The sequence below is a fragment of the Oncorhynchus gorbuscha genome, linkage group LG26 (genome assembly GCF_021184085.1).
Source record: "Oncorhynchus gorbuscha isolate QuinsamMale2020 ecotype Even-year linkage group LG26, OgorEven_v1.0, whole genome shotgun sequence".
Classification (NCBI taxonomy): Eukaryota; Metazoa; Chordata; class Actinopteri; order Salmoniformes; family Salmonidae; genus Oncorhynchus; species Oncorhynchus gorbuscha.
Window position 1 is genome coordinate 28,804,133 of NC_060198.1, and position 13,321 is coordinate 28,817,453.

Here is a 13,321-nt window from a genome sequence, read left to right on the forward strand (position 1 = left end):
GCGACAATGCGCATGCTCACATTCTTCTTCTTCTACAATATTACGGCGTTCCGCAAACACAGTTCATAGGGGCATGCCGCCACCTACTGTACTGGATTGTGTAGTCAATCACAGTTTACAGAATAATGAATAAAGAACCAAACATTAAGAGAAACTAAAACCATCCTATCTAATCCTGTACTACTAAGAAAAGAAAAAAAGAGCCCTACTAACTTCTATCAAATCCTGCATGCTCACATATTAGGGCTGCATTCATCAAATAGTAGGAGTTGAGTAAAATAGTTTGGCAGAATTGCTGTGAATAGAAGTACATTATACTTTACTACAACAAAATAAATAATTGACTTTTTCGAAATTGTCTGGATATAATTAAATATCTCTAAAATCGTATTTAAATGTGGCTATTTCATTATGTGTGACCAGAGTGAAACATCAATGTCACGCATTCATTGTGCAGGACGCATATGCTGAGGCAGTGAAGAAAGTAGAGGAAGATGGGGTCAAAGGGGATGCAGTAGTGTTACTAGTAGATCTGTACCAGTACAGAGGGAAAGACCAATACGTGATATATGCTTCAGTAAGATATTATTTTTTAGCTTTTATTGCAATGGTTATCAACTGTACTGGAGGGATGGAACGTAAATCGCAGAAAAGTGAGGTTGTGGTGTCCACCGGCAGAGAGGTATTTGGGTGTGCCAGACTTGACGTCAGAAGAGTGGTGTGTTGAGTAGTGTCCAGTCCTTTCAGGCTGTTGGCCTGAGGTATGACCTGATATATTTAAATAGTGGAGTAGGTGGTGGATTTTTTTGAGTGTTTGGTTAGATGGTAACGGTATTTGTTTGTTTGTTTTTATACTCCATTCTAGTAGGTGGCGGTAATGCATTTATTGGATGCCCACCTCTGCTAAACCTCATTAAAGAATATGTATTTACAATGTGCAGTACCCCACATTTGGAGGAATTATGCATTTTAAACAGGGGACCAAGGGTGCAATCATTAGTCCAAACAGTTGCCTAACGAATGATAGTTTATTGGACAAATTCAGGTAGGTCCCTCCCATCTTCGTTCTGTTTGCTTCCCTTACAAAAAATAAAACTGCACTGACATTATCCTTATAACGTTACTAATCCAGTTTCTTTATTTACGTGGCATCTGATTTGTTGCAGAATACAAACCGCTCCATTTGGGTTGTCTATACATCTTCTAAATTGTATCGAAATTATTTGAGCTATTTTCCAATGTATTTAAAAAGCAATTTCAGTTATAACTCATTCATACATGAAGATCTAGCTGTAATTATAGAACATGGTTTCACTGCAACTGCTGTATAGTGTGATGTCTGATGGTGATAGTAAAGTGTAAATACAGGATATTTTACACAATTGACTGAGTATAGATTTCCTCAATATAGGTTATTTTCAATGTCTTTCACATACTTTGGTCCGCAACCTGTCTGTCCACAGCTAAATCCACAGTAAACGACTAAGTAGTGCTGTTGCTTCTGATTGGTGAGCCAGTTGACTACGATTTTGTTTTGTCAAAAAAAAAAGCGTTTCAATTAGCTAGGCTTAGGGCAACGCCATATTGACAATACCACTTGATACATTTCTGCAATAATGTCGAAGTAGGTGTCCGTTTTTTTGTGTGCTATTTTACAAATAATTGATATATGTTCTTGTCATAGTTGGTAAAGATATCGATAGCATCGTGCAGTTTCTTTGCTAGCTAACGTTAGCTACAGTGCAATATGATTAGTATTCAGTTAGCATACATAGCTAGCTAGCCAAATACAGCTAGCTTTTTGGCTAGTTAGCTAACAAAAATACTTAGCTAGGTGAAACGACACTGCGTGGTAAATTTGACTAGATACGTATTTTTGTTAACTGACAACCTCGTTCGGGCAGGGACTTTTGACAGTTACTGTAGTTTGCTTGAGAATGACCAGGTAACAAGTCGGCTAAAAGCGGGTTCGGTTGTTCTGACGTGGAAGACACGATCTGGGACACGACACTTTCTTTAGTTGGCTCCATATTTATACCGAGGTGTTATTTTACAGGGTTATTTATTAATCAACATTTGACGCGAGAGATGGCGCACACTGAAGGACTGGAAAATGCCATGGGAGAGTGTTCAGGAAAACAGGGCTCGACTCTTGGCCTGAGAAGTCGACCATGCTCCAGCGAAAGAGATGGCCAGGTCCGCGTTGTTAAAGCCTCGCTTCAGAAGAGACTCGGACCTTACGAGCCGGTGTTGACCTACCTACAGTCCGTTCTGGTGTGGGAAAGACCGTTTCAGAGTGTGCTACTGTACACAGTGGTCAACGTTGTGTTCTGGTAAGTTTTTGAGAAATTATAAATGGTATAGCAGTGATGACAAGCATATTTGTATAATTCATGACTTACATAAATCATATCCAAGTACAGTAATCATATCTACTGTATCATCAGAAGCTTTTGCACAACGAAAACGTCTCCTATCAATTTAAGATAAGACAGATGGCTCACCAGAGCTGCTATTAATAGACCACCAAAGCACCACTGTGCTTCTGTAGGCAGCATTAGAAACACCATCTACTCTGGGGGTTGACATTATCTTTCAATGGAAATAGGCGTAGTATGTTGAATCTGCAACTACTCTAGTTAAGCCTATATGTTAAATGTCTACAGGGAGTGTAAAACAGAATCTGTGAAAGGAATTAGTGATGTGACAATAGAATGTATGCACACATGTGTAAGTCGCTTTGGATAAAAGCGTCTGCTAAATGGCATATATTATTATATATTACAATAGTAAAAGTCCTATAAGGCAATGTCCCCCTACAGAGTCGATGCACTCTGTATTACAGAGTCAATATCCTACATGTGCCATTGCAAACAGTCACCGTGTCCCCAATCAATCGATGTCAAGAAGTCAGCCTGCTTAGTGTGGTGAACTAATAATCTATATTATTGCCCAGAGTGATACATCGAAATGCATGAAACGACACAAGTCACATGTATTTTGGGGGAGAAGCGTACAGGAAGTAAGCCCATGCTAACAGTACCAGTACTGGTGTGTGGTATAGGAATTGGAAAATGATGTTGTGTGTGTTTTAGTTTTTACACAATCAATAGACATGATTACTAATGGGTATGTGTGTAATTTTGACTTTAAACAGAGGTCCCTAAGAAATGGAGGCCAGGATTTTGTTTCCTTCTGAACGTGTTCTCTATCTCAGTACTACTAATAAGAAGCTGTATGCCAAGCATTATCAGCCAATAGCCTACATCATTAAATATGAGAGAACTATCAGCAACATTACACTCAGCTGTTATTGTGGCCACTAACTGTCTTTTAGATGTGTTAAACCAAGTGGTAATGGAGCCACGTGTAATAGCTGCCATCTAGCTATCCATTTTTAGGCCAGTTGCTTGCATAGATAGATTACATAATCCTGAATTCCAACACTGCTTTTGAAACCAATACCAGGCAGATCAATTAAGGACAAATACAATTGTATTTGTTACATGCTTTGTAAACAACATGTGTGGACTAACAGTGAAATGCTTACTTATGGGCCCTTCCCAACAATGCAGAGACAAAAACATAGATAAAGAATAGAAAAGTATAACACGTAAAATTAATAATAGATACGCAATGAGTAACGATAACTTGGCACAAGGGGTACCAGTGCAGGGGTACAAGGTAATTGAGGTAGATATGTACATGTAATTAGGAATAAAGTGTCAGATAGTAAACAGTAGCAGCAGCATATGTGTTGAGTCAAAAAGTTAGTGCAAAAAAGGTCAGTGCAGATAGTCCGGATAGCTTGGTTAACCATTTAGCAGTCTTATGGCTTGGGGCTAGAAGCTGTTCAGGGTCCTGTTGGTTCCAGACTTGGTGTATCTGTACCGCTTGACATGCGATAGCAGTCTATCACTTGGGTGGCTGGAGTCTGACAATTTTTAAGGCCTTCCTCTGACACCGCCTGGTATAGAGGTCCTGGATGGTAGGGAGCTCGGCCCCAGTGATGTACTGGGCCGTATGCACTACACTCTGTAACACCTTGCAGTCGGATGCCAAGCAATTGCCATACCAACCGGTGATGCAGCCAGTCAAGATGCTTTCAATGGTGCAACTGTAGAACATTTTTAGGATCTGAGGGCCCATGCCAAATCTCTTCAGCCTCCCGAGGGGGAAGGGGCATTGTTGTGCCCTCTTCGCGATTGTGTTGGTCTGTTTGGACCATGATAGATCCTTTGTGATGTGGACACTGAGGAACTTGAAGCGCTCGACCCGGTACACTACAGCACCTTCGATGTGAATGGGGGCGTACTCGGTCCTCCGTTTCTTGTTGTCCACGATCAGCTCCTTTTGACTTGCTGACGTTGAGAGGTTGTTGTCCTGACACCACACTGCCAGTTCTCTGACCTGCTCCCTATAGGCGGTATCCTCGTCGTCGGTGATCAGGCCTACCACCGTCGTGTCGTCAGCAAATGTAATGATGGTGTTGGAGTCGTGTGTGGCCACACAGTAATGGGTGAACAGGGGGTGACTAAGCACGCACCCCTGAGGGGCCCCCGTGTTGAGGTGCAGAGTGGCGGATGTGTTGTTGCCTACCACCTGGGGGCGTCCCGTCAGGAGGGAGGTGTTCTGTCCCAGGGTCCAGACTTAGTGATGCGCTTGGAGGTCACTGGCATTGACGTTGGGCACTGGCGTTGAACACGGAGCTATAGTCAATGAGTAGCATGCTCACATAGGTGTTCCTTTTGTCCAAGTGGGAAAGGGCAGTGTAGAGTGCAATAGAGATCGTGTAGTCTGTGGATCTGTTTGGGTGATATGCGAATTGGAGTGGGTCAAGGGTGTCTGGGATGATGGTGTTGTGAGCCATGGCCAGCCTTTTAAAATCATTTCATGGCTACAGATTGTGAGCACTATGGGGCGATAGACATTTAGACAGGTTACCTTGGCATTCTTGGGCACAGGGACTATGGTGGTCTGCATGTAGATATTACAAAATCTTATTTACAATGCTGGCCTGGCAATGTGAAAGAGTATGTTTGCCTCTTGGTGAGCTCGAAGTGAATGCAGTTCTCAACCTTTGTTGTCCTCATTTGAACTAATGGCTAGATTGCCTGCTGTCAGAGTCTGACAACATTTTACTCAGGAGATGACAAACACAGGAAACGCCTGTATTCAAAGTTGAGTTCGAAGTCACATGTACACACAAACTATCACCACAACATTTGTGGTGACGGTCTTTTCTGTTACATTCAGTCAGTAACTAAGGCACCACACACAAACATCTGAGTCTACATAACTGCCACTTGCACAGGTGTCCACAGGGTATGTTTGTGACATCTAAAACAAAAGGAAACGTCGGCTGTTGTGAAGCTGACCTTCGTGTTCTGTTCCAGGTTCTTTGCCCTGACCTCGCTGCGCCTGCTCTTCCTGCTGTCCTCTGGCCTGCTTGTATTCATCTGCGTTGACAGCTGGAGGAACAAGATCTGGCCTGAGATCAGAGGTGAGGAGGAAATAGTACATTATTTCTGGGTAGTCTGCTTTATTCTGCACCCAACGCCACATGCCCCACTGTGTCTTGGTCTGTCCCTTCTGAGTACCTCTGCCCAACTGTGTTAATTACACCTGACTTGGTTCTTAGATCCTGTCCCTTATTCCCCAGTGTCATACTACCCTTGGTGTGAATACCCTACTGGCCCTGGTCTGTACTATTCATTAGACCCTGTATAATGAATGATATCCTTTGTCATGCCAGTCCTCATTTAAACTCATGTGGTGTAGAGTGTCCAAGTGTAGTGCATGTAGTGATGTGGATTGTTGCTAAATGCGGGTGTTAAGTGCATTTGCTGTCTCTTCCCACAGTTAAAAAACCTGATGAGTCTGAAAATGAAAGGTAGGCCTATGCCTTAGGATACAAATTATGTTTTTATCGTCACACTCGGGTTGGGCAGTGGTCACAGAGAGACGATGTCACTGTTGTTGTACTCTTATCTTGCAGCTGGGGGCTGGTGCAGCCAGGGTTGCTCAGTGTTCCAGAGCTGTGTCACCACATTGCTGAGGTCTGGGTCTCTGGGCTGGCCTTCACATCCAGCCGGGTGCAGTTCAAACGCCAGAACCCTGGCAAGGTGAGGCCTTGGCACTCCCCTTGTACTAGTATGAAGGGTCTCCTATATAAACCCTAATACAATATCTTGTCTACTCTCAGCCTACTGTGAATATACAACTAATCAGTAACTTGACCAGTTGAACCCTGTTTGTTGTCTCTAGTTCTGCCTCCTGACCTGTGCCCTCTTGTCCTGTCTGGTCATGGTTGGACGGTACATTCCTGGACTGGTGCTCTCTTACGCTGCGGGTAAGTACAGTGAGAGATGACCCGCCTACCCCACCCTTCTGTTTCCCAAACACCATCCCCATTCAGAGCTCCCTAATGGTGGAAAGCTGGCTGCCCTTGTTAAAAATGCATGGCTGGTGAAACCAGATCTGTGTCCCCGGCACCAGGGTTCTGTCTGTGAGGTGATTACTGCCTGACTGGGCTGAGGCTGGCAGGAAGGGAATCAGGAAGAGGGGGAAGCAGGAATGGAGGGACTCAAGGGGAGGCGGGAAGGCAGGCAGGCAGGGAGGGAGATGCAGGGAGGTCAGGCTGAGATGCTAATCCCCACACCTTTAACCAATGTAGAGCGACCGATCTACTGGAGAGCCAAGATCAGGGAGGCCTTGCCAGGGCCCTCTGACATACTTAACAATCTCGTGGCTACTAGAGCTCCCACCCTTTGTTTCGTTCTCTGTTGAATGGCGAGATTAGTTGGGCTCAAGCCCATGGGTGTGTCTGGTTTGAGGAGAGCAGCTCGGAGGCTGGGGATTGGGTGAGCCAGAGCCTAATAGCACAGATGAATGCGGCCATGGCTTTTTATTGTTTGTTTATGCCCAGTGATGTTTCCACTAACATTAAGCCATTCGCTCTTGTCCCAGTGCTGGTTGTTCTGCTGTGCCCCCTGGCAGCGTACCACCGAGTGTGGCAGCGTGTGTGCGTGAAGCTGGAGCCAGCCCTGCAGTGGCTGGACTTCAGCGTTCGCGGGTATATGATGTCAAAGCCCATTGACAACCAGTGTGAGTACAGCGTGTGTGTTACCTGTTCGTTTGTGTTTGATAGTTGCATTGGCATTGCTACAGTTTGCATGGACAAACCTAAACCAGTGTATCTCCTTCTACCTTGACTGGATCAAGGGAGTAGCTCAGTCATTGTGACCTGTGGTCTGCGTTTGTGTGTTTGCTCTGCAGTCCTCCGCCAGCCAATTCGGGGTGCAGCATCTGGTGATGACAGTGAGGAGGAGCTTGCTGCATTCTGCCCGACGGTAATTCACCTGATGTATTTCATGTGCAGTCCAAAAGCATAGTCACGTTGTCATCTATCTGACTGTTATGGTTATTGAAATGGGCCTACTTGTTTCCTGTGTTGGTTATTACTCAGTAAGATGGCCAGGAGTGGCATATGTAGCTTAAGCCTGCAGCTGGTCTCAGATTTACAATAACCTGACCCTTTAGAGATAAAACAAAAAAATAGCAGGCCCTCTCATGTCATATAAGGTCACATCATCTGTGACATATGGACTACATTCAAGAGGAAACATAGTATATTATGATTGACTAACACAGTTCAATGTCTTTCCTCTCTTTCAGTTTGACGATGCTATAGTGGCCAAAGAACTTGCGATGACCGACTCTGAGCATTCTGACGCTGAGGTCTCGTACACAGACAATGGGACCTTTAATCTGTCCCGTGGCCAGACTCCTCTCACAGAGGGCTCAGAAGGTACAGTATGCACCCACCTGCTGAGTCTGCACCTCCAGGCACACATGCTCTGGAGTCACAAGAATTAGAGCCAGATCTAATGTAGCTAATAGGGATGTGCATCTTTCCATTTCAAGACGATTGGATACGTATCTAGATACATGGTCTACCATACAGGAATGATACGTTTTTAGTTTGACACTTCGTTTTTGATTAGATTGATGCAAACACATACATTTTCCATTTTAATTTAATATCAGCTGCTGATGGAGATCATGCGCTGGGCCTCTCTGGACTGGATCTGTCTGAGATGGTGTGTGTGCACAGTGCATTCGGAAAGTATTCAGACCCCTTGATTTTGTTATGTTACTGCCTTATTCTAAAATGTATTAAATCGTTTTCCCCCCTCAATCTATACACAATACCTCATAATGACAAAGCAAAAACAGGTTTTTAGCTTATTTTTTTAAATATAAATTTATGAAAAATAAACTTAGTACAGTTACATAAGTATTCAGACCCTTTACTCAGTACTTTGTTGAAGTTACTTTGGCAGTTATTACAGCCTCCAGTTTTCCTGGGTATGATGCTACAACATTAGCACAACTGTATGTGGGGAATTTCTCCCATTCTTCTCTGCAGATCCTCTCTTGCACTGTCAGGTTGGATGTGGAGTGTCGCTGTACAGCTATTTTCAGGTTACTCTAGAGATTTTTTTTTTGATTGGGTTCAAGTCCGGGCTCTGGCTGGAGCACTCAAGGACATTCAGAGACTTGTCCCGAAGCCACTCCTGCGTTGTCTTGTTGCTTAGGGTCGTTGTCCTGTTCGAAGGTGAACATTCGCCCCCAGTCTGAGGTTCTGAGCGCTCTGGTGCAGGTTTTTATCAAGGTTCTCTATGTACTTTGCTCCTTTCATCTTTCCCTCAAACCTGACTAGTCTCCCAGTCCCTGCTGCTGAAGAACATCCCCACAGCATGATGCTGCCACCTCCATGCTTCACCATAGGGATGGCAAACTCCAAGCGGGCTGTCATGTGTCTTTTACTAAGGAGTGGCTTCCATAAAGGCCTGATTGGTCACCTCCCTGACCAAGGCCCTTCTCCCTTGATTGCTCAGTTTGACAGGGCGGCCAGCTCTAGGAAGAGTCTTGATGGTTCCAAACTTCTGCCATTTAAGAACGATAGAGGCCACTGTTCTTGGGGACCTTCAATGCTGCAGAAATAGTTTGGTCCCCAGCTCTATGCCTCTACACAATCCTGTCTCGGAGCTCTACGGACAGTTCCTTTGACCACGTGGCTTGGTTTTTGCTCTGATATGCACTGTCAACTGTGAGACCTTGTATAGATATGCGTGTGTCTTTCCAAATCATGAGCCCCACCAGCTTTTTTCGTGTCCCTGTTTTGCATGTTATTTTGGCATTAATATGTGTCACATATCAGTTTGCAAACAATTGTTGAGTTAATAAAGCCGCATACAAACATGGTATCTTTTTGGCTTCTTGAGTAAGGCAGCTCCAAAATGCAGGTGTTTCAGGCTAGCTCAGTGGTTTCTGTGGTGGTGGGGCAGCCCGCGGAAAATACGGAGTGTAGGGGTTGGTAATGTGATTGGCTCAGTGTTCTATCACTCATAGGGACACTATGTCACTGCAAAATCTACGAGTAGAGCTCGAACATTCAAGACCCTTGGGTGCTGCCACAGAGTTACTTTAGAAATGCCCATCCAAGAAGGCTCAAGGTCATTGGCACAGATAAAATCACGTTATATCTACAGTAGCTTTGATTGGACTGATCATGTCGACATCATACTTTCAAAAACTTAGCTAGCAAGCTAGCAGTCATCAGCATGAGTCAAGTCGACCATCTACTGGCAAATCCTTTTCAATCCTTGTCATATGAAGAGAAATTATAGATAAAACTTATCGGTGCTCCTCGGCAATTTACATAACCTTTACACAACAAATCGCAAATTCAACAATGAGTGGTTTGGAAGGAATCAGTGGGTAACTTCAAGAATTGCAAAGCAATCACTAGCCTGGTCGTCAGTGGAGCGGGTATGTGGTCCAAGTCTGGATTTAAGGGTCTCTTTTCCAAGCTTAAAAGGATAAACATTCAACATTGGTTGAGGAAAAATATTTATTTAATACATTTTAGAATAAGGCTGTAATTAAGGCTGTTAAGTAACAATGTGGAAAAAGTCAAGGGGTCTGAATACTTTCCGAATGCACTGTATGTCTATGGTGTACTATGTAGGCACCTGATCTGAGCCATAAGAGAGACTAGTCATCAACTACCTCACTATCAGATTAGGGGGGGGGGGGGGGCAATATAGTTTTATCTCCCACTTAGCATCTGAAATCACTGTCACCCACTAATTAACTTGTCATTTTTGCAGATGAAATGTTTGGTTTAGGAATGTGTCCATATTTATCGTTTACAAATTGGCTATGATATAGCCAATGAACACAGCTTTTGGATTTCACCCCCATCTCCAAATTAAATGGTTTTGACCATTTAGAAGTTTAGTGAGCTTTATTCCGGTAAAACAATTTGACAGTGCACATAAAACACAATTTTCAACAGTGCATAGATAATAATAACATAGCAAATTACATAGGTTGTCACTCAACTAATGAAGCCTAATATCACACAAGACATTTTAGCTTTTGAATGCTGAATGTGCTGCGCAGATGTGCAAGATCACGAACAGACTGCTGTCCTTTCGCAGGTCAGCGCACGAAGCTGGGCACAGCACGCGAAGCAGTCGTATGTTACGCATCGGTCCCTGATTCAAATATTTATCTGAATTGCAGCTAACATTAGAGCCTGTATGATAGGATGACATGTCATAAGGCACTGCACTGTGTTTTCTGTACTGTGGCATGACTGCCTACTCAGGTGATTGTCTGTGTTTTAAATGACAAATGACATTCCAACATCTTGAGCCCCTTCCTCTCCGTTCATCCTCAGATTTTGATAGACACAGCGACAATGAGGAGTCGTTTGCACGAGACCTCAATGACTTCCCCTCAATCAACCCAGACGCCACCCTGATGGACGAAGACGACGACTCATGCATCGGGCTGCCCAGCCTGGGTCTTCGGCCTGGGCGGACTGGCCCCCGAACCACGGCCGAGCTGCTGGATGTGGAATCCCACCTGGACTCTGACCAGGACGACCTGGACGAGGAGCTCTCCTTTGGCGGCATCCCCCCCGCTCCTGACTTCCTTGGAGGTGACCTGGCTGGAATCATCGCTAGCAACATGATTCAGGCGGCACTGGCTGGGGCCATGCAGCCTCGTCCCCCTGCCGCCCGCAGAGAAAGGGTGGGGCCCACCAGAGCAGGGACCCATAGGGGCTACCGCAAGCAGTCTAGCTCGGAGATGGACACGGACTTGGACGGAGAGGACTTTGAGATGCTGGACCAGTCGGAGCTGAACCAGATAGATTCCTTTGGGGGTGCAGGAGGACGGGGAGGAGTGCAGGGTGGGGGACAGGGGTCCAGCTTCCTCTCCAACCTACTGGGGAAACCCCAGTGAGGCTCCTCTACCTGTGCATAACAATGAAACTAAGTATTTGTGTGTGATTGAGTGATTGGAATGTTTATGGCTTGTTTTGACTGCGTGTATGTGTGAGTCATTTTAATCGTAGGATCCAGCAGCCAGGCTCCTGATTGGCCTCAGTTGATATCACTGTGAAGTACTTCTGATTTCTTTATTTTTCTATCTCACTTTTCATGTTCTTCCTTTAGTCTAGCTTGTATGTGTAAGCCACCATCATTCAGAAAGTCTTCTTTTGCAGGCTGAGCAATAGGAAACTCAAAGTATAAAAATAATCTGTTTTTGAAACAGTAATACGGAACCATTTCTCTGTACTGTCATCCAATATGCCCGAGTGAGTAATATATATATATATATATATTTTTTTAAGTGGACCACTAGGTTAGTATACAAACTTCCTAAAATGCTAGACACACAGGGCTATTTAATATGGGACCAACTTTGACATTCCTATTGATTAGTGAAGTTTTACTATAGCAATGACATTGTTTTGAATAGTTTTAGCAATATCTGACTGGTACTCTCTTTTAGTAAAAACGACTGCTTTCATTTTAAGATTCTCTATTAGAAACTAAGTAAATATTAGTAGTGATATATTTTTTTGGGATCATTCTTGATTTGAGACATGGATTTGTTTTGAGTCTGAAATCATTGTTTAAAAAAGGGGGGATTGGCATTTTAGTTAAATGTGTTTTACTGCCCCCCCCACCCGACCATTATTCCTGTTTTGTTTGCTGTACTTTTGGGTAGATCCGTGAACGTAGGGTTGCCTCCTGTGTTCCCCATGTGTCTTGAATGAGCAGTCATGGGCTAGTTAGATCTTTTTGTCTTTATCATCACAATACGTCACTTTTATCAAGTTAACCTGTTCCTTGTATCTCTTCTCCCGGGCATTCCCAATCCCTGTCACCATCTTCACTCATTTTTGCCGATCCTTCTCCGAGGATAATCTATAGAATAGACATTCATATGTAAGAAGTACAGAATATAAGCCTTTTAGTTTAACCTCTAAACTCATGCATGAACCACATTTTGTAAACGTCTTAAGAAAATCATCAGGAAAACGTGTTTACATTGATGGGTGAACAAAATGCTGGTATACAAAACTCAACCTGATTAGCCTTTTTTTAAAGTGTGAATATGTAAAATGCTTGTCTTTTAAACTAGGGTGCAGTAAATGTTAGCCTAGTCTTTCTTTGTGTGTGTGTGTGTGTGTGCAGGTCAGCTTGATTAACCTGCGATGGGCAAACAAGATCCTGCTGCTTTTGTCTTTTCATGGACACCATCTAATAAATAGGAGTGATTATTTTTGGTCATTGAAACTCAAATGACTCAGAGATGGGTTTTGCTGACGTAGCTGGATCAAACAATCAGAAAGAGACTATGCTGGTTTATATATTGCCCAATAATGCGATTTGTGTTGTATAGAAAATCATGACTGTGGGAGATTTCATACAATAGAACTTCTGGATCCCCCTGTTCATGGACATGGCGCAGAAAACAGAATTGGTCTGATCTGAAAAGGTTTGGGATTTTAATTAAAAAGAGTGAATGTACATGACTTATTTTGGACCACTTTAGTTTAAATAGAGGTTGTTGCAGTATCGCTTCATGAAGACTGCCAGGCAATTCTTCATTCTTAGTATTATGTTCTATAAATGTGTTCAGTACATTGTTTTGTTTTTTCTCTGACATTGGTTTTGATGTGCAAATCTTATTAAATATGAAGTCTGGATTAAATGTTTATTTTCTTATTCCTAAACAATGCAATATTCCACAGATCCAAAATCACAATTTTGAAAATTTGACATCCTTGCAGGCAGATTAAAAAAATAAATTAAAAAAATCACTTGGGACTTTTCTTTTTACCGACATTTGGCTGGTTGCTGGCGCTTATTTCATGCACTGCTCAAGAGTCCATACCCAAGCTGTCCCAGGCCGTCTTGCACAGAGGCGGAGGGTGACGAAAACAAGCTTC

The 13,321-nt window shown here is 43.5% G+C and overlaps 1 protein-coding gene across 1 annotated transcript; it reads left to right on the plus strand.

Annotated features, from left to right (window-relative positions):
* The first annotated feature begins 1,499 nt into the window (after nt 1-1,499).
* On the plus strand, nt 1,500-13,078 carry LOC124015995 (reticulophagy regulator 3-like). The gene is made up of 10 exons (XM_046331513.1): nt 1,500-1,624; nt 2,057-2,333; nt 5,397-5,503; nt 5,863-5,893; nt 5,999-6,125; nt 6,268-6,352; nt 6,970-7,107; nt 7,279-7,352; nt 7,678-7,810; nt 10,754-13,078. Exons 2-10 carry the CDS (start codon nt 2,089-2,091, stop codon nt 11,320-11,322), a joined length of 1,509 nt encoding a protein of 502 aa, XP_046187469.1. The 5' UTR covers nt 1,500-1,624; nt 2,057-2,088; the 3' UTR covers nt 11,323-13,078.
* Nucleotides 13,079-13,321: the final 243 nt, after the last annotated feature.